Here is a 21,105-nt window from a genome sequence, read left to right as displayed (position 1 = left end):
TGACACACATTTTCAACTTGACTATTGAAACTGGATTAATACCAAGTGTTTTGAAGTCAGCATATGTCACTCCTTTATTAAAGGGTGGTGACCGATCAAACCCAAATAATTATAGGCCAATATCTAAGCTATCTGCTTTAGCCAAGGTTTTAGAAGGGCTTATAAGTGACCAGTTAAAATACTACTTATTAACAAAAAATATTTTAAATGATTCGCAATCGGGTTTTCGTAAAAACCATAGCACTGTCACTGCCACTATGAAAGTGTTAAATGATTTTATAAGTGCTATTGATTCTAAAGAATATTGTGCTGCACTGTTTTTAGATCTTTCAAAAGTGTTTGACACAGTTGACCACTATGTTCTGTCTCAGAGATTGGTGGATATTGGAATGTCTCCAAAAGCTGTCAAATGGTTTGGCAACTATTTGAGTGGCAGAACACAAAGTGTTCATGTTGATGGTGTGTCCTCAAACTCATTATTTATACAAAATGGTGTCCCCCAGGGGTCCATTTTGGGTCCCATTTTATTTACTATTTATATAAATGATCTGTGTCAAAATGTAACAAATGCTAAGTGTCATTTTTATGCGGACGATACTGTTTTGTATTGTTCTGCTCCAGCCTTGACAAGTGCTATAGAGGAACTGCAATCTGCCTTTATAATTATTCAGAAGAATCTTCAGAAATTGAGACTTGTACTAAACTCTGATAAAACTAAAATGATGTGCTTTTCTAAATCAAGGAAAACAGAAAATGCTTGTCAAATCACTACATTAGATGAGAAAGTAATTGAACGAGTATCAGTTTATAAATATCTTGGTTTCCTTTTAGAAGAAAATTTGTCCTTCAAACAGCATATAGAGGGTCTAACAAAAAAATTAAGAGTAAAGTTGGGTTTCTATTATAGAAACAAAGGCTGTTTCTCTTTTAGTACGAGAAAAACACTTATACAAACAACATTTATGTCAATGCTGGATTATGGGGATATTTTATATATGCATGCAAACAAATCTTCTTTGAAAATGCTGGATTCAGTATATCATGCAGCACTAAGATTTGTGACTAATTCCAATTTTCGTACTCATCATTGCAACTTGTATGAGAGTGTTGGTTGGCCATCTCTGCACAATCGCAGGCTGGAACACTGGTATATTTTTCTTTTTAAGGCCATACTTTGTAAACTGCCTCCTTATTTATGTTCTCTTCTGACTCTTAAAGTGTCTACCAGGAAATGTAATCTTAGATCATATGGGCAAATCATGTATGATATCCCACGAACGCGAACTGTCTTCGGTGAAAGTGCTTTTAAAGTTTTTGCACCGTTTTCTTGGTATAAATTGCAGAATAAGCTCAAATTTGATTATTTACCGACAATGACACAATTTAAAATGAGGATAAAGAACTATTTGAGTACTAAATGCACATGTACTGTTACTGAGTGCTGCTGGTGAATATGTTGAGATGATGTTAAACTGCCAAAATGTCTTTTTCTGTTAAATGTTTGTATATGTATTTTTAAATGGAACTATTATTCTGCCGTCTTGGCCAGGACTCCCTTGAAAAAGAGATTCTGAATCTCAATGGGATTATTTCCTGGTAAAATAAAGGTAAATAAATAAATAAATAAATAGTTAATGCTATAAATTTGAACCAAGTATATAGAGTCCTTATTAAACGTTCTACACATATTAAAATGACTGTGATGCATGTGGAAACTTCATTCATGCGTAGGCTATCTGGTCACTTAATGTGTTCTGATCGGAAAGCTATCCAGTCGTGAGGTAAATGCCCTCCGACAGAGAGGACACTTTTTCATTTTCCAGATGAAACTATCTGGTTGTTGAAGTCACATATATGTAAATTTTACACCTTGTGTGGAAGTGTAATTTACTCAGTTCAGTTCGTTCAAATGTGAATGCCTACTACAGTCTTTACATGAATGAACGATGAGCGATAACGAATTCCTTGTGAAGGCAGAGTCCCCAGATGATGCAATTCCTCCAGAGCGGAATCCAGCGTGGTTCTCCCTCACTGCACGAATCCAACACGATCACGGAGCGTTGAAACAATCCAAACTAATGCAATAAAACAGTTCAGACATCCATTTAGAAAAATATTGACGACGATGGATTAGATTAACAATAGGCACACATGTGGCTCACACCTCTCTCTTCAATGAGCTGGCGCGCATGTGACGTCAGCATCCATCACGAAATGCATTAAATGTTCATAACTTTTAAACTTAAAACATTATTCCCATTACATAAATGTGCAAACAGGTTTTAACAAGTAAACTACTACAATTTAAACGCTTTACATGTGTTCTATTGCACACTTTATACTCAATTACGAACAGCATTAACCATCCACATTTTCTTATATGAACAAACACAAACTTAAACATTATTAATGAAAATATGAAAAAATTTGACTTACCTAATGCAATAAAACAGTTCAGACATCCATTTAGAAAAATATTGATGACGATAGATTAGATTAGATTAGATTAGATTAGATTAGATGAATGATAGGCACACATGTGGCTCACACCTCTCTCTTTAATGAGCTGCCACGCATGTGACGTCAGCACCCATCGACGCAATTCTTTATTATTTTCGTCCCTCAGCGAAAATAAAATAATAAATAAAATAAAATAATAATAAAACATATGTCTGTACATGTCATGCATTAGGCAAGGAAAAATATAAAATCAAAACAAAACAACCAAAAAAAAAAAAAAAAAAAAAATCATGCATGAAAATACATAGGAACACAGCCTCTAATAATTGGGTGGATTACATCCTCCACTGCTGAAAGTCTGATGTCCTCATCAGATACTTAATTTGGGTACATGACCCACAGGCTAAACAACAATTCACTTTGAGTTTGTTGCACTCTCATTTGTTGTTGCATCATTTCAAGTACTTGACTAAAATAATTAGGTTTGGGTTCTACATGTGTTCACTAGTTCTGCAGCTCTTTGTGCATGAGCCTTTCTCTTGATGCACCTCTCACAAGTCCTGCACTTTCTCTCCACATATTCTGCCATTTTAGGCCAATAAAATCTGCCTCTTGCGAGCTCCAGAGTCCTTTCATACCCCATGTGCCCCGTTTCGTCATGAACTCCTTCAAGAGCTCCGTCTCCGAAACTCAGGGGAACCACCAGCTGCCTATATTTTTGCTCATACTGATCTGATACCGTACAACACAGTACGCCTTCTATTAACCCTCTGGGGTCTGAGGTGTTTTCTGGGCCTGGAGGTGTTCTGACATGCTCTGACATTTGTGCTTATTTCTGTTACTTGTGACATTTTCATGGCTAAAGTCTGATTACACTGTATTCAGCACAAACTCTGCTACAATAATATGTCAGCAGCATGTATGTAAAAGTTTGTAGTTTTGAGATAATGACATTTATGCGTGGTTTGTGAATATACAAAAAAAAAATTGTCACTGAAATAAGGCCATGAAACCCCTACTGATTATTTCTTCACAATACTTTTGAAAATTGTATCATGTAGCCTAGAATATTTGCTCCAAAACTATGTGAAAATCATCCTGACTGCTCATTCAGAGAAGACAATATATTGATTTAAAAATTGTAAGACGTGTTTTGTGTGAGAAAGCTTTATGCGAAGGGGTGGATCACATCATTAATATGTAAGCTTTTCACACCTGAGAAAGACAAAGACCCTCCCCTAACTGCCCTATTAGGAGCTATCAGGCCCTATCATTCTGAGCAACCTTGCACAAAGAATGAGGAGATTTAAAAAATAATGGCTTTTTGATTGTTTGGATTTATTTGGATTAACACAACATAATCCAAAGATACAAAACAAGTGACAAAAAAGCACTTATTGAAAACAATGATCCAAAGACAGAGACCTTTGTGCCATTCCTAAAAACATTGTACATACCTTTCATTTCCAAGGTGTTTGATTTTCACTTTACCATGTTCATGTACAGAGACTCATGTGAATGTTGAAGTCAGCAGGACTCAGTGGCATCTGGTCCCTGAAAGAAAAAAAAAGTGAACATACTGATATCAAGAGAAACTATAGGGAATATAGTTCTAAAATTTATTGGGAATAAAATTGAGATTTTTCTGGTTAAAATTGCTTTTTAAAATTCACAGAATACACACACACACGTTTCCAACAATATATAATATAATGAACACCAAGTTTGATTTGCCTTGTAAGCATAGGCTATGCGCAGTGCTGCATAAAATAATAATAACAATAACCTATAGCAACGTATAAATCTTCCAAAAGATTTCAGTAACAACTACGCTAGAGAAAAATATATTGATTATCATATGTTACTTCAAATGTTTCCATTCGTTATGATGATATGAAATGAGATAATAGTAAAAACATGAAGCCTTTGTTTGGTGCGTTTTGCTTTTCAAACGCGAACGTTTCAAACGCGATCGCGAAACATTCAAAACCAGAGCTCGCTCCAAAATATGAAACATTTTGGTTACCATATTATACATATCTACGTTTGAGCAGATATCCACAAACACAGTAACAGTAAACACGGGTCTAAATCACACGCAATGAACGGATCGTTCGCGAACAACACACATCACTACATTTCAAACATTTACACCTGTATTCACAAACATCTATGCATAAAGCAGTATTGAAGCGAGTCATAGGCTAACCAAAACCGAACATTTATATAAAAATATAATGTAGACAGTAGCCTATCACATATTTTACCGGAGGCTGAAATATATTTGCACTAAATCACATTATATTTGTCTTGATATTCGCAAACAAGCTACATTATGCATAAGGAAGTATTTTAGCATTATAATCAGTGTCATAAGCTAATCAAAACTGCGTGCAATATATTATTTAGTATTTACATTTAGCACTGAAAGGATGCCTACCAGTCTAGCTCACATTTCAACATGTTTCTGTCTATTTATATATACATACATGTACGATATTAGGCTTAGTTCATGTTTTTACTCCAAACTCATTTCATAACATACATTTTAAACTGGTCGTTTAACATGTCTTACCCTAAAAATCTTCTCATCTTCAAATCGCGTTCTTCTGAGGTAAATCCGAGTGAAACAGCACACCACAGCACAAACATGCAGTCTTCCAAACTCGATGAAAAGCAGAGAGGAGTAAGTTCCCGAAGTTTCTGAATCTTTGTTTTGAGGTAATGACGAGGGCATTTACAGGTCTGCGTTTCTCCACATGGATCATTTGCATGTCAATCGCTCGTGGGCGTGGTCACATTAAAGTTAATTAGGACGCGTTTGAGAAACTGTACATGCCGCTGCTTTCATACGGATTACTTAAAAATAGAATATTTGTTTTTTATATAATATACATACTTTAAAAATAGAGACTCCAAGCGTTGTATAGACGTGTTTCAAGTCTGTGTGACAAACATTCGCTGAGTTACAGGTCATTTTCTGTCGAGTTTCAGAATGAGTTTCTCATTGAGAGAGACGGCAGAACGCGCATCATGTTTATTTTCTTTATTTTACGAAAAACACAACATTTTGTTTTTATTATGAGTGTACACAAACAGTGTACAGTGTAACAGTTTTAAATTATCTACAACACTTGCCTGTATGACAAAAATCGACGGAGTTATTTGAGTCAATAAGAACAAAAGTGAGCTGGTATCGCCGGCGATACCGCCGACCCCAGGGGGTTAAGCTTAGTCTGGGCCTTTCCCTCAGCATTAGACTCACTTCTTTAGATTCTTTGAGTCTATCTGCATGAGTTAGTTTCTCAAGACACCACAAGGTCAATTACCCTTCTGATGGCTATATCCTCTCTCTGTAACTTGTACCAGTCTGTGGGAGTCATACTGGGTAAAGTAGTTTGTCCAGACCTGTGCCCAGGTTCTACAAAATCATCAGTAACCACATCATCATTGCAAAGAAGCATCTCGACAGCAGGATTTGGGATGACTCTGCCTTCCAGCAGGTCTCCCTCCTCACACGGCTGTACGACAGACACCATTCTATCAAAAGAAAAGAATGACTTTAGTTCAGTGATCGACATGCCCCTTTTCAGTCACCCAGAAGACCCATGTTCGCAAACAAGATGCCTGATTACAACAAGACTAGTTTAGTGACGAGCAGTACTCATTCAGTGAGTCAAACCAATGCTACACAGAATCAGTTACAAATTAAAAAGTGCAAATGCATTTACATAGGAAAAAGGCAAACAACTGTAAACAACTATAATGTTGATCATTGCTTTATATACACAAAATACACAATTCAGATCTTATTTCCCTGTATTTAGGAATACTATCTGTAATAAATAACAATATTTATTTAGATGCAGGTGCGCAGTAACACTTTCTCCTGGTCTCAGGAGACTTTCATCTTGACAGAACTCAGCACATTTAACCAGAGTATTTCACAGGATGAATGACTTGCTTCTCTTCTTCAGTTTAATTTTTTTTTATTCGCATGACCAGTATTTTTACATTCGTATTGCCAAAGCATTTGCAGTATTGCAAAGGGCTATCAGTAGCAGAAATTCGGCAATGTGAATTAAATGAGAGGGGAACGAGACTCTACGTCCCCTTGCCATATTTCCTGCATGCCTGGGAGCGGCGGCTTGCTTCAGTCTATCAAAAGCTGAGGCTGTTGTATTGCCAGCTTCCCTTTACAGCTGCTGCCTCAAGCTGGAACGCGTCATAGGGTGTTGGACTAGTTTCACATGTGCTTCAGACACAGTCACGCTGAAGGCGCTCCCCAAAGCGTCAGCTGGGACGCAGAGTCTTGTTCCCCTTTCAGCTGTTAATAAACTTGTTGTTGTTGTTGTTAACTCAGCACTGACACACTGTAAGTGAATATAAATGGAACCACTCGCTTCAAAAACAAAACATGCAATCTTACATGAAACTAATATATTAAGGGTGACAATAGGACAAACATATTAACTTCATGTAGCCTATGTAGATTTGTCTCAGCACTGACACACTGTAAGTGAATATAAATGGAACCACTCGCTTCAAAAACAAAACATGCAATCTTACATGAAACTAATATATTAAGGGTGACAATAGGACAAACATATTAACTTCATGTAGCCTATGTAGATTTGTGCAAATTTCTACAAGTGCAGACCAAATACTTATTGTAGACAAGTTTTTCTAGCCCTGGTCTATGTATTCTTACTTGCACAACATAAAATAACAATATTTGGTCATTATGAACATTACAAACAGAACATAAATTGAATAAAAATAATCAAAACACCTTCTCAGCAAATCAGGCATTCACTTTCTTTCTTCAAGGTAGAAGCTAATGCAGTTAGTAGAATAGATGACAGTCAGTGTGTGACGTGACTATTATAACAGCTGCGGCTAAAGAAACAGGTGTAACCAGGTCATCAGGCGCTTCTGCCCCAGAGACCGAAGACCTGCTGTAATAGGGCTTCAAAAGATTTATATGACAAGGCTGGGTGGAGCACCTATGATTTGGTGTAGAAAGTAAATAGTTCAGGTCTGACACCTGCCGAACAACCCTGTAGGGACCTGTGTATTTGGCTATCGGCAATAATGCCAGAACCTGATCACCAGGACTGAACACCCTTGGCTCAGCCCGACTGTCATACCAACTCTTCATTTTCTGTTGAGCTTTAGTCAGGTTGTCAGTCGCCATCTCACAGGCTAGAAACAACCTATGGCGAGAACCATTAACATAGTCCAACAAATTAACAGCAGACTCAATCATTTCAGCTCCCCCTGCAAAACTGCTAGAGGCCCACAAACTCTATGGCCAAAGACCAAATAATTAGGTGACAATCCCGTGCTCTCCTGAGTTACCTCTCGTGCCGCCAACTAGGGCTGGGCGGTATATCGAGTTTGTACGATATATCGATATATTTTTTTGAAACGATATGGAATGAGGCAATACCGTTTATATTGATACAGTAGTTTGATACGAGCACATCTGAAAAACAGCGGAAGACGCAGTGTGAGCTGCCGCAGTGAAAGTACATAGCCTAGTACAATTTGTCCTAAACATGACACACGCTTATATTAACCTGTTAAGCTGCAACGCCACTTTTGAAAAATCCCCAGAAATGACATACCCAAACTAAAACAGATACAGTTCATGAACCCTTTGTACTAAAAGCACAAGTATGATCTCGTTTGAAAGCTGACACCTGGCAGTTTATTGTAAATGTAGAATTAATTATTGTCGTAATGACAAAAATTGTTATAAATAGCTTCAAAGTTTTGTAAAGTTATTAGAAATTATTTTTTATGAAACATCCTCATGAAAATAAAATTGAAATTGGCACTGGAGCAATCTAGAAATGCACTACAGCTAAAGCCACATGTCTAAACATTTTATGTTTAAAATCTGAAGATAATAAGCCCAAAACTCTGTATTTAGTTAAATGTTTTTCAAGACCATGTCATGTGACTAACAGTTAGGGCTAGCTAGCATGTTAGCTTAGCACACCATCAATACACGACAATATATGAGATTAAAACCATATTTATGCTCAAAACGTACTTTATAACTCAAGCCGAATGTTTTAAATAATCTTCTGTGATCTAATTTAGCTTCAGATAAAAAAAATCTGACAGAAAATATATTATTTGATAGTATTATGCACAATGATGAAGTCTATATAGATTAGCATTACATTATAAATATAATCTATTATTATAAAAATACCTGGCATGGCTTGAAGAACACAGGCAAATCAGATATCATTGCAATCATGTTTATTGTCTTCAAAACATCTTTTATCTGCATGATTACAGCCGATCTCTGTTAGCTGTGTGTGTGTTCGAGGCTTCCTGGAATGTCACATGATCATGGCTCTTCTTCATGTTCTATATATGGACTATATTACTGTGCATATAGCGCCCTCAGGCTATTGGTATGAATTGAAAACACTGTGAATTAGAATACCAAACGCTCATAAAGATTACATTGACGCATTTGGGTATAAATTCAATAAATATTATTCCTGTCTATAGAAATATGATGTGAATCTAAAAGAATCTATCAATATTTCTCCAAATCTGCACATTTTTGAGCTAAAGCCCTGAGGGACGTTGTTTTGTGTATCGCTGTCATGACGACAGCACGGGAGTTTTTTATGAATGAAAGCGGCTGACGGTCATAATTCATATTAAAGGTATCGACTCATTTTTTCATTTCATAACTCCTGACACAAATTAAGACATAACTGTCACTATGAGTTTCTCAGAATACAATAGTGGTCAAATACTGAAACTTGAGTCTTATATCTTTTTAATGATGTATAGTTTGTCAAGGTATAACATTAAATCTGATAGTAATTTTGAATTAAATAAATAAAAAACGCTTCAGTGCGCCGACGCACTGGTGAAGCTTAACAGGTTAAGGGCTTCAAAATAACTGGTAAGATATAGTTAACAAGTTTAAAGCAGCTTGCCCTGTCAGATGCTTACTGACAGATACTGTTGCTGACTGACAGATAAATACTTGCGCTGTTTAATGCGTTTGAGATGTGTTGCTTTCCTCAGTGCTTAACTTACATTTCACAGGTATATTCTCCATCTGTAAATGTTAGAAAGTCAAACAAATATGTCCATTTCACTGTCAGGAGAGGACGAGCTTCTGCAATTGAATCTCCGCTAATATTCAAGCTTCCGTGAATGAGCGACGCCGCGCGCATGCGGGCCAAACAGATGGAGCACAATAGAATAGTAGCGCAATAATTCTGACTAAAATATAGCCTACATATTGCTAAAATATTTGTTGTTGGAAACAATAAATATGCCATATGGGGAATTTTAAACCTACAAGTATATTTTTATGAAAGTGACCATTATAACGGGGTAATCAAACGCAGGCTAATAGTTTAAGTTCTTTTGTTTTTATTTTCATTTTTAGTTTAGCCTTAAAGTCAATTTAAAAACAAAAGTTTTATTTTTCATTTTGTTAGAATGTAATGTGATTTTAACCACCTTTTTGCACATAATATATTGCATAGCCTACATTACATTCACTATATTTGTTTCCATATCCTCCAATATCAACATTGTTTGTAGGATATCATTGGGCAGGATGAAAATGGCATGTTTTTTAAATAAATACAGATTTTCTTTATCCAAATGGAAAAATGTAGAAAGTACCGAGATATATATCGTATATCGCCATTTAACCCAAAAATACCGAGATATGATTTTTTGGCCATATCGCCCAGCCCTACCGCCAACATTAGCCATGGGAGCCCTTCCTCCCAGTCTCGGTAAAGCTCAACACAATAACCCCTGAGAAGCGACTTCAATGTCTGATGAAAACGCTCCAGAGCACCTTGGCTCTGGGCGTGATAAGCGCTTCTACGCTGATGTTTCAAGCAACTCTCTGAACATGCGTGACGTAAAGTTAGGGCTTCTATCACTCTGTATAGTGTGAGAGATACCAAAGATGGAAATAAACTGGGAAAGGGCTTTCACCATCGATCTAGTAGAGATTGTACGCAAAGCATAGGCAGCAGGGTATCGGGTAGACTGAAACATCACCGTCAGCATGTAAACACACCCTGACTTAGATGGAGGCAATGGTCCCACACAATCAATTAACAAATGTTCAAATGGTTACCCTATAGCTGGAATAGGGTAAAGTGGAGCTGGCTTTAACACCTGATTAGGCTTCCCCGTTAACTGGCATACATGACACATCCTAATGAAGCATGCTACATCCTTCTTTAGGCGAGGCCAATAGAAGTACTTCATAAGCCGGTCATAGGTTTTCTTACCCCCAAGTGCCCAGCTACATCCCCATGAGCTGTCTGTAGAACCAATTCTCTAAACTTAAATGGCACTACCACTTGAAACACTGGGTCCTCGACCCCTTCGTCAGTGTGGGAAGACCACTTCCGGATCAACAACCTCCTGAACAAAATACCTTTTGAGCTGCAACAAAATCACTATGGGAGAGAGAAGGAGGTAGATTAGGTAAAACAACAGACTTTAACTCCCTAGTCTGAGTAACATCATCATCATTAGAGGCACGGCTCATAGCCCATGCCACTGCGCAAGCTGTAAAAACATCAGACAGATTATGACGACTAACATCACTATCAGCTGGAATAGAGGGATAATTCTTTACAACTACAGGGGGCGGTATATCACGCCAGACACACTCTCCGGCCAGGTTATTGCCCACGAGGAGATGGACGCATTCTACAGGCAAAGAAGGGCGGACTGCTATGGTTACTTCCCCCTGTACCAAATCAGACTGCAGATTAATCCTGTGCAATAGAACAGAGACAACCTGTAACCCAATCCTCTGGACTAAGACATTGTTCCCAATGCTTGAGTCAGTAGAAAAAGGCAAAACAGACTCTAAGATAAAGGACTCAGATGCCCCTGTCTCCTTAAGTATTTAAACTGGCACCTGGACGGAACTACCCACCAGTTAAACTAAGCCATCTGTAACAAAATGAAAGTAGCCATTTCCACCCGCTTCAACTGAATCGGCCCTACCGTTGCTCTCACTAGACCCAGCAGAGCTCAGACCTGATAGCTGAAATGAAGTCACAACCACTACAGGTTTAGCCTCCGTTCCGGCCACCAAAACTTTAGAAGGTACACCTGACTATATACAGCAAGTGTGACCCCCTAACAACATCAGTACCATTTCTCTGACTTTTCCCCTTTAAAACAGGACAGTCTTTCTTCCAGTGCCCCTTGTTCAAACAGTATCGACACACATCAGCATCCTTCTTAACCTGACTGGCAGATGTAAAAGCAGAAAACCTAGAATCTCTGAAAACTCACAGCGCCCTTGTGTGACTGATTAGCGTGTGAATCTATTCTACTCTGAGTAGGTGACCCAAATAAACCTAATGAAGAAGACCCCAAAACTCTATTGAAATGTCCAAAACATTGTTCCCGATAAACCTTACCTGTATTGTTTTCTTTTATACTATACTTATGTGTCAAAGCAAAATCATCAGCCACGACTGCGGCTTCCGCTGCTTTTTTCATCTTACGCTCAGATATGTGTGTAGTGAAACGCTCAGGAAGGATGTTTCTAAACTGTTCTAAAACAGTCAAGTTAGACAATTCTTCAAAAGTAGCAACCCCCACTGCAGAGCACCAACGATTAAAGTGGCTGTAAACATCTGTTTTTGTCCTTTCTCCAGCTGCGAAACCGCAAACGATAAGCTTCAGGAAATAATTCATACATTTTAAGCACCGCCTCTTTTACTTTCACATTGTTTTTACTGTCTAGCACAGGCAACGCAATGCAATTAATGTGCTCTACCCACAAGAACTCTTTGGAGTAACAACGTTCTCTCAGAGTCAGACCAATCACGGTCATCAGCCACACTCTCAAATAAAGAAAAGAAAATACCTGGGTCTCTCTCATTGAACTTCAGGAGCAACCTAACCATGTTGGATATATCAGGAGGATGCACAAACCCCTCTAGGAGTAGTACCCTCACCCCCATCAAATGAAAGCCATCCAGTCTCAGCCGTTCTTCTAAAGCCACATCACGTTCACTTTTTATTCTTTCCATTTCTAATTAACGCTCCGCTTCCCTTTCGTTCCACTCTGCCTCATGTTGAGCCTCTCTCTCTTGACGTTCAGCTTCCCGCTGCGCTTCCCTTACTTTCTGTTGCATTTCTATTAGCACTTTTTGTTGCTCAAACGTAAGTGACATTTTGGAAAACTCTGTCAAAAGAGGTGTCGACGTTGCTTCTCCTAGCTCTAACTCCTCCATAATTAGAGATGCCGGTGATGAAAGCATATCCCTGATTCTGCCTGAACTGACACTTTTATCTGGGCCAATTTCACTGTTCTGGGTAAACCCAAGTCAAAGTTATAATGTTTGCAAACTTGATGCAACTGATCCTTTGTCAAACTATTCAAAAACACCACAGATGGAGCTACGAAAAAATCCTCCAAACGCAACGAGTTCTACAACATACAATCCTTAGATACAAAAGAAAAACGAGCTCACCTTTTTCAATGCAAGTGTGGCCACAACACTGCACATCAAGAAGAGAAACGGAGCTGCCCTGTAAAAAACTTCAATTCCCTTCATGCATACCCCAAGGACAGAGATTTTAATTACACAATATCAGCGGCGTCTAAACTCCCCCGACAAAATTGCTGTTAAAGCAGGCCTCCACGACGGTGCCCTCTACCCAGGATAGCACAAAAACAATAAACTAAAAAAATGTATATAACAAACAAGCCATAAACACTAGGCGGGCACTCGCAAAGCTCCGATAATTATGTAATCCAAAACTTTATCAATAAACTCAATCTCGTAAATACAGTGCAGCCCCACACTTACCAAACAATGGCACACCGCCGATTCTTCAGCCTGGCTCACTTCAAAAACGGCCAAGGCACAAGTTAACAACACCTCCTCCTCGTCTCACGCACCAACAACGAAACTAACAAAATTTCCAACCCCCATTTAAACTAATCCACATGCGTCTTCCCAATGATTCAAAACCACGTGTTAAGCTCAATGAACTGTATCGGATCTTCACAGGATCCGTTTACAGCGCTTTCCAGATCAAACGCAACTAAACAAAACAAACCTAATATATTTAAAGCTTTTAACTCCTACCAACACCTAGGCTATTCAAAACCTAGTGATAAGCATTAAAGAAAAAATGCATATTTACAGACGTCGTTTCAGATCCTTGACGAGCCCCCAATCTGTTACATCCTGCCTATTCTAGGCTATGTAACCAGAGAGGGAAGAACACGCAGAATTGCCATTTAATGAAATATATTTATTAAAGATAAAGAATTAACAATGTAGGTTAAATAAAGTCAGTATAGATGTTAGGTTGGAAAATAAAAGTGTATGCAACAAGAGAAATGAGGTGTAGTGCATAAACAAACAAAAAAGCCAAAAAGGTGCGGGAGAGGAAGAGAAGCGGTGGCCATCCACAACCAGGTCTGGAGAGATTTTAAAGCCCAAGATCCAGGAAGCAATCACACGCGCACCACGCCACACCTGTGCTTCACCCACCTGTAGGGGAGACGCAATAAACAGGAAAAAAGCAAAGAGGAGGAGGAGTCCGGCAGATATATGGCAATAGATAGATAGATGTTTTAGAATGTTTATAGCATATTTTAGCATTTTAACTTGTTTTAACATAAGTTTTAGCATGTTGCCAGCATGTTTGTAGCATATGTGAACGTGTTTTAGCATTGCTGGTATATTCTAGAGCGGTGTTAGGGTATTCTGGATGGTTATTAGGGTACTCAGGTGGTTGCAAGGTTTAGGGATAGGGTTAGTGTAGGGGGAGAGGATATACAATTTGTACAGTATAAAAATTATGATTGATTATGTCACTGTGTCTGCTTTTTCTAGTGTGGATCATGGAGGAGAGATCAGGATTACAGCAGGACCACGAAAATGTATGTCTACACACACACAGACACCCCCCCCCACATAATGCTTTTTATACTGTACAAACTGACTATTTCAATCATCAAGCAATAATCTTAAAAACATTAATAGACTGTAGGACCAGGTTAACACATACAAACATTAAAGACACCAAACATAAAAAGGAGGCAGAGGTTTACCAATGGCAGGGAAATTAGTTTAATGAGCACAAGGCTCCTATACCACCCTGTGCACAGGTCTCACCACAACACACTCACACCAATAAGGTCAAGCATGAACACACAGCACATACAGCACAGCAATCGCAGAATCACATGAATGCTGGAGAGCAGGTGTCACACCAACACATGAACCGAGCGCACACGCGCTGACGAGCGAGTTGTCACTGGAGAAACCAGGATAGGCAAAGCAGCAGCATCAAATAGTGTTGGCCCGCAGGCCTCACTGAACGCACGGTATCCGAGAACACAGACTATTCCTCCTAAACTTTAAACGTAAAATTACTCACAACATAACTATAAATGAACGTTGTGCAGTAGCGGTAGTTACACGTACCTTCATTTCATAGCGGGTCGCAAATCCAAGTGACACACACACACACAGAAGAGTCTCACCATGTCAACAAAGCACAGGAATGCGGGAGGGGCATGTGAATGGGAAATAGCAGCTGCCAACAACCCACAGCAACGAACTATCCGCCATAAAGCTATAAACCAAATGACTGTTACATAAAATCACAAATCTATGTGCTAACTAGTCAGCCAAACAACACATACCTCAAAGCAGAAGGGATGAAACAAACCCGGGCAGTGACGCACAGACAGCACAGACGGTGATAACACACAAACGGTGCATTAGAATCCTCTTTTATACACTCCCTCACGGTATATAATTGGACAATTACCCAAGAGCATTAGGATAATTAGAAACGAACTCTGTAGATCCCACACACATGGACTGGTAGGCAGTGGCATATCTCCATGTTCTGTACGGCTGCCACCAGGACCCTGAGTTAGGTACAAGTGGCCCTTTTAGGCCACAAGAAAACAACTCAGTCAATCTCCAATAATGTCACTTGTTCCTTAACCTGTAACCAAGAATACTGACACACACACACACACACACACACACACACACACACACACACACACAGCTTCTTCAAAGTCGGATTTGGTTGGGCTCTAACTATGAACAGGAGACTCTTCCCAAAACATCAAGATAACATGTTCTTTCTCTCAATGAGAGGACACTTTAATATAGAACAGTAAAGTAAATTCTTTAAATAAGAAATGGTCAAATAGTGTTGCCCCGCAGGCCTCAATGGAAGCCGGGCTAAATGAGCAAGCACTGTTACTGCTTTCTTGGCATGGGCCAGACCCTCAGTCACCTCTCAGATATTTATTATAGACATTAAAGAATACATGAAAGAACATTTCAGTAATCACACCGGTGACTGCTATAACTAAGTAAAATCTCAAGCTTAGAGAAGTCATTCAACTCATTTGATATTTAGAAGGAAAAATATTGATTAATACCTTGATTATAATCACTCGTTAGATATACATTAAGACATAATGCACAGATCCAGTACACTGATATTGTTACACATGTCTTTCTCATCTGTTTATGTTCACTTAAGATATAACTGACTGTGTTTGCTAGGATACTTGCCAAGATGGGCATGTTGACAATTAGGGCTGTACTCAACCAAAGAAAATCTTGGTCGACTGAAGTCCTGAAGTTTTCGACTAAAAATCGACTAAAATCAACTAAAAATGACGTAAAAAAAAAAACGTTAAATTAATTAGCTGCGCACTGTGCGCAGTACTTGGTAGCCTTGTTGTCCGCCTAAATGAATTATAAAAAACATAAAAAACTAGTAGGCTATTTGCAGAATATTAAACCCTTTTTGACCTAATTATTTTGCACTGAAATGAGTCTGACACACGAGTCTGTCGGCTCTGACAGCGTTGCACCACGTGCACCTGCGCAATATCATAGCCTATGATTTCCGAAAATAGTAGGCCTACTATGTTGTCATGTGATATCATCACAAGAACTGTTGAGGAATATGCAACATAATTTAGACAATTCTTTTTGTCATATGTTATAAGAAGTTATAACTGTCAGACACTATAATTTTTCAGAGACACGAATAGATTATTAACTTAAAGCTTTTACTCTTAATAAACACAAAAGGCACATCTACTTTAATAAAAAAAAGAATATTTATTAAACAAGCCAGATCAAGAGCAGAAACGAAATAAAGTGCATAACTGAAAAATAAAGCATCTTAGGCTCAAAACTAACACAAAGTGGGCACAGCGCAATTGCGCATTAGGCTAATAATAAAGTGCCCAAATCCAATAAATAATACTATAAATAAATTTGCAGTTTGCACAATAATAAAAGGGAACCATAAAAGTAAAGTAGGCTACAACATGTTATTCAGCCAAATTTTAAACGAAACAAAATAAATAAAGTGCATACAACAACAAGGTAGGTGAACTCAGAACAAAAACAAAAATAAATAAATCAAATGCCCAAATCCACAAGTATTTTAAATAAATGTGCAAAATTATAAAATGTTATTAATGTCCAAAACGAAATAAAGTGCATAACTGAAAAATAAAGCATAGACTCAAAACTAAAACAAACAGTGGGCACAGCGCAATTGCGCGTTAGGCTACAAAAAAATAAAATAAGTGCCCAAATCCAACAATACTTTAATTAAATGTGCAAAATTAAAAAATGTATTAATGTTCAAAACGAAATAATGTAAAAACAATGAAATAAAACAAATGGCTACTCACTCACAGAGAGTACACTTCAATCAGAGTCCACTCCACACTTTTTTGTGTTGTGTGCGAGAAACACAAGCATATCCACGTTCTTTGGAAGGAGACAGCTTCTTGCTTTATTGACAATAAATCCTGCCTTGGAGAAAATGCGTTCAGAAGGCGTGGATGTTGCAGGGATACAGAGCGGCCGCTTTGCAACTCGGGCCAGGCTCGGATATCTGTCTTGGTTTTTTTTCCACCACCCCAATGGTCCGGAGTCGATTTTGGTTCTGTCCTGAAGATAGGTTTTCATTTCTTCTGTCACTGTGCTTCTCCCACCTGATTCTCTAGAAACCTTGTCGTCCTCATCTTCGCACAACAGCATAGCAATCTCCTTCTCTTTGTCGTTTTTCTGCTTTTTTGACACATGTTGCTCCTCCTCACTTCCAGGTTCACCTGTGCCCGTGACTGCACTGAGTGCACTCAGTCGTTCTGCCAGCTGTGCAACTACTGTATAGGCCTTGTCTCGTTTGGCATCATCCAGAAAAGACAGCTGCTTAAAACGAGGGTCTACTACTGCAGCTGTAATGTATACACTGTTAGTCATCATCATTCGGTTTTTAAACTCCCACCTACTGTCAATTTCTTCGACCAGCTTGCTTTTCATTTTTTTGGTAATGGGGCTGTCATCATCCGCGATGGCCAGGTGACGTTTCTTCAAGTTTGCCAGCATGGGTACTGTTGCAGACAGGGACGCGTTGTCCTCTTCAGACAGCAGCTCGGTCAGGGTTGTCATCGGTTTCAGCACATTTTTAATGTCCTCTACCACATTCCAGTGTGCTGTGGTAAGGTCCAGTGTACTGCTGTCGCTCTTCTTCGTAAAGTTTGGGTCAGACAGCACTGCGGTAATGGGCCAGCATTGCTCCAGCAGTCGCTCCAACATCGAAAATGTTGAGTTCCAACGTGTAGACACATCCTGAATTAGTTCATGCTGAGGGACGTTTTGCTGCTCCTGCTTTTGTTTTAGCCCAGTTTTTGCTTTGTGCCCCTTTTTGAAATGTCCCACCAGATGACGTGATGCAGCCACGGCACGACAAATTGGATCTTGTTTGAGTGCAGCGTTAATACAGAGCTGCAAAGTGTGCCCGGCGCACCTGACGCCCTGCATCTCTGGCCATTTATGTGATTCCTTTAGTGTTTCCACACAGAGTGCCATATTAGCCGCGTTGTCACATACAACAGAAACTCTCTTTGCTTCTTGAATTCCAAAGGTATCAGCAACTTCAGATAGTCGCGCAGCAATGTTTATTCCTGTGTGCGCCTCTTCTATTTGTTTTGTCTCAAGCACAAGACTCTGTGCTTTCCAATCTCCATCAATGAAATGGGCAGTCACTGTCATATAGGACTCCATTCTAAGAGATGTCCACATATCTGTGGTCAAGCTCAGTGCCTCGCTGTGTTGTATTAACTCTGAAACTTTCTCTTTGAGTCCCTCATATTTTGCGGTTAGTGCATGCATGATTGTGTGGCGATTTGGCAGTGTATATCCAGGTTCCAAAACTTTTAACAGGTTCTCAAAACCTTGGCCCTCCACAACAGCAATGGGCCTCATATCCTGAGCAATAAAGTTAATAATTCCGTCCGTGATTTTATTTTTCCGTTTGGATGATAAAGGAGGCTTAAAATCCAGCGTGGTCTGGGTGTGGGCGGGGGATGCTACCGTCATTGCGGATGGGTGCGCCTGCAGTTATAAAACGATTATTACACTAAAACATTGAAATATGCCAATTCTGATATTTTCATATAGCCTACTCAAAACAGACAGGGCAACCTAACGCAGACAAGTTAGCTTACCGCTTTTAGATGATACGACATGTTTGTCGTCGAGCTGTGGAAGGCAAACTGTTTCTTGCAAACTTTGCATTCTACCTTTTTCCCGTCAATTTTGACAAAATGCTGCCACACTGTTGACATGTTGGACGAGGACTGACTAATATAATACAATAAATAATATTCCGCATATAGCCTATCTACCTCTCTTCTTCAGTGGGTTGGGCTAATCCAAAAAAAGTTGAAACAGGGGTACTCTGAAAACACCCCCATTAGCAATTAGTGCTTTCCACCTGATGAAATGAGCGTGGCAGAACTGATGAAATAAGCGCGGCAAAACTGATGAAATGAACGCGGCAAAACTGATGAAATGAACGTGGCAAAACTGATGAAATGAATGCGGCAAAAAATCGACCAATCTGAATTTTGGTCGAACCAGAACGTATCGACCAATTAATCGACTAATCGACTAGGACAGTACAGCCCTATTGACAATTGTGTGAATTTGAATTTGTTTGCTTAAATGATTAAATTGGCAAGGCTTAAATAATAAATTATTTCTCATATTAGAGCATATGACACTTGCATTGAACAATTTACAAAGAGTGACTTTTTTCCCATGTTTTTGATCATCACTGTTGTAACATATTGGGAAGCCAGATGATTATCCATTGACTGACACATACATTAGCCAAACTCTGTCTGTCTGTTTTACGTCTTGTTATTCTCAACAAACCATATCATAGATGTGTCGTCAGATGTGAGATAAACAGCAATGCAAGGACAGAGAACCATTACACCCCTATTGCACAGACCAGTTGTCTAGTTGACTTTAATGTTCTACCATGATGCTCTGAGTCACTGATCATGTGAGCAACATGGCCACCTTGCAGAAGACCTTCAGACTGTTCTGACTCAGAGTGCTTTATCTCTTCTGACAGCTTCATTAAAAGATCAGATTCATAATTCCTGATTCTGATGTGTTTTCTCTCCATCAGATTCCCGTCAGCTCACTCTGGATCTGAACACAGTGAATAAAGACCTCCATCTGTCTGAGGACAAAAGAGAGATTACTTGCACTGACACAGTCCAGTCGTATCATGATCATCCAGACAGATTTGATCATTATGAGCAGGTGTTGTGTAGTGAGAGTGTGAGTGAACAACGCTCTTACTGGGAGATTGAGTGGAGTGGGTATGTGTTTATATCAGTGTCATATAAGAGCATCAGCAGGAAGGGAGAGGGTAAAGAGTGTGTGTTTGGATATAATGATCAGTCCTGGAGTTTGTCCTGCTCTTCCTCCAGTTACTCATTCAAACACAATAACATAGAGACTAAACTCCCTGTAGAGTCCATCAACAGTAGAGTAGGAGTGTGTGTGGATCACAGTGCAGGAACTCTGTCCTTCTACAGCGTCGACACAATGAGCCTTATACACACAGTCCAGACCACATTCACACACACACTCTATCCTGGGTTTAGGGTTTATTATAATGGATCATCAGTGAAACTGACTGTAGAGTAGACTGTAGAGAGATTCTACCCATAATGCTAAATAAATATGTGTTTATATATATATATAATATAAATATATATTATAATATAATACATATATATAATATAAATAAGTGACAGTTACCCCTTTTCCACCATCAAAGTCAAAGTCAAAGTACCTTTATTGTCCCACAAGGGAAATTGGATTTGCAGCAATGCTCCACATAAAACACATAAACACATAACACATAAACATACAACAACACTCACCAACAAAACCAACCAGCAGAGAAGGAATTCACATTTAAGCCCAATGTACATAATGTATAATAAATAAGTAAATAAAAAAATGCAAAAAAAAATGCAACTTGTGCAAGTTAATATAAAGTGCTAAGTGCCATTAAGGTGCCTCACAGCTGACGGAATAAAAGATATATGCATCCTCTTTGTTCTGCAGCTAGGAACTCGATAGCGCCGCTCAGAGGGCAAAAGCTCAAACTCTGTTCTAAGGGGATGATCCTGTGAATGAGCTATAACTCTAACTTTCCTCTGGACCTGTTTTATGTATAACTCCCTTGGTTATACCATGGCAGTGCTGGTGCCGGTTC

At 38.9% G+C, this 21,105-nt stretch overlaps 1 protein-coding gene across 1 annotated transcript in view; it reads left to right on the top strand.

Moving 5' to 3' along the window:
* LOC308689345 (protein NLRC3-like) overlaps window positions 1–20,528 on the top strand; it is a gene marked incomplete at its 3' end in the record, with an annotated part of 54,437 nt that extends 33,909 nt beyond the window's left edge. The window contains exons 8-9 of the mRNA XM_081362995.1: window positions 14,355–14,401; window positions 20,002–20,528. Of these exons, the coding sequence (XP_081219121.1) occupies window positions 14,355–14,401; window positions 20,002–20,528 (574 nt within the window). The remainder of the gene's footprint in view (window positions 1–14,354; window positions 14,402–20,001) is intronic.
* Between the last annotated feature and the right edge of the window lie 577 nt (window positions 20,529–21,105).

The sequence above is a fragment of the Scardinius erythrophthalmus genome, assembly GCF_964197995.2.
Source record: "Scardinius erythrophthalmus genome assembly, chromosome: 4".
Classification (NCBI taxonomy): domain Eukaryota; kingdom Metazoa; phylum Chordata; class Actinopteri; order Cypriniformes; family Leuciscidae; genus Scardinius; species Scardinius erythrophthalmus.
This window is presented reverse-complemented; position numbering and strand designations above follow the sequence as displayed.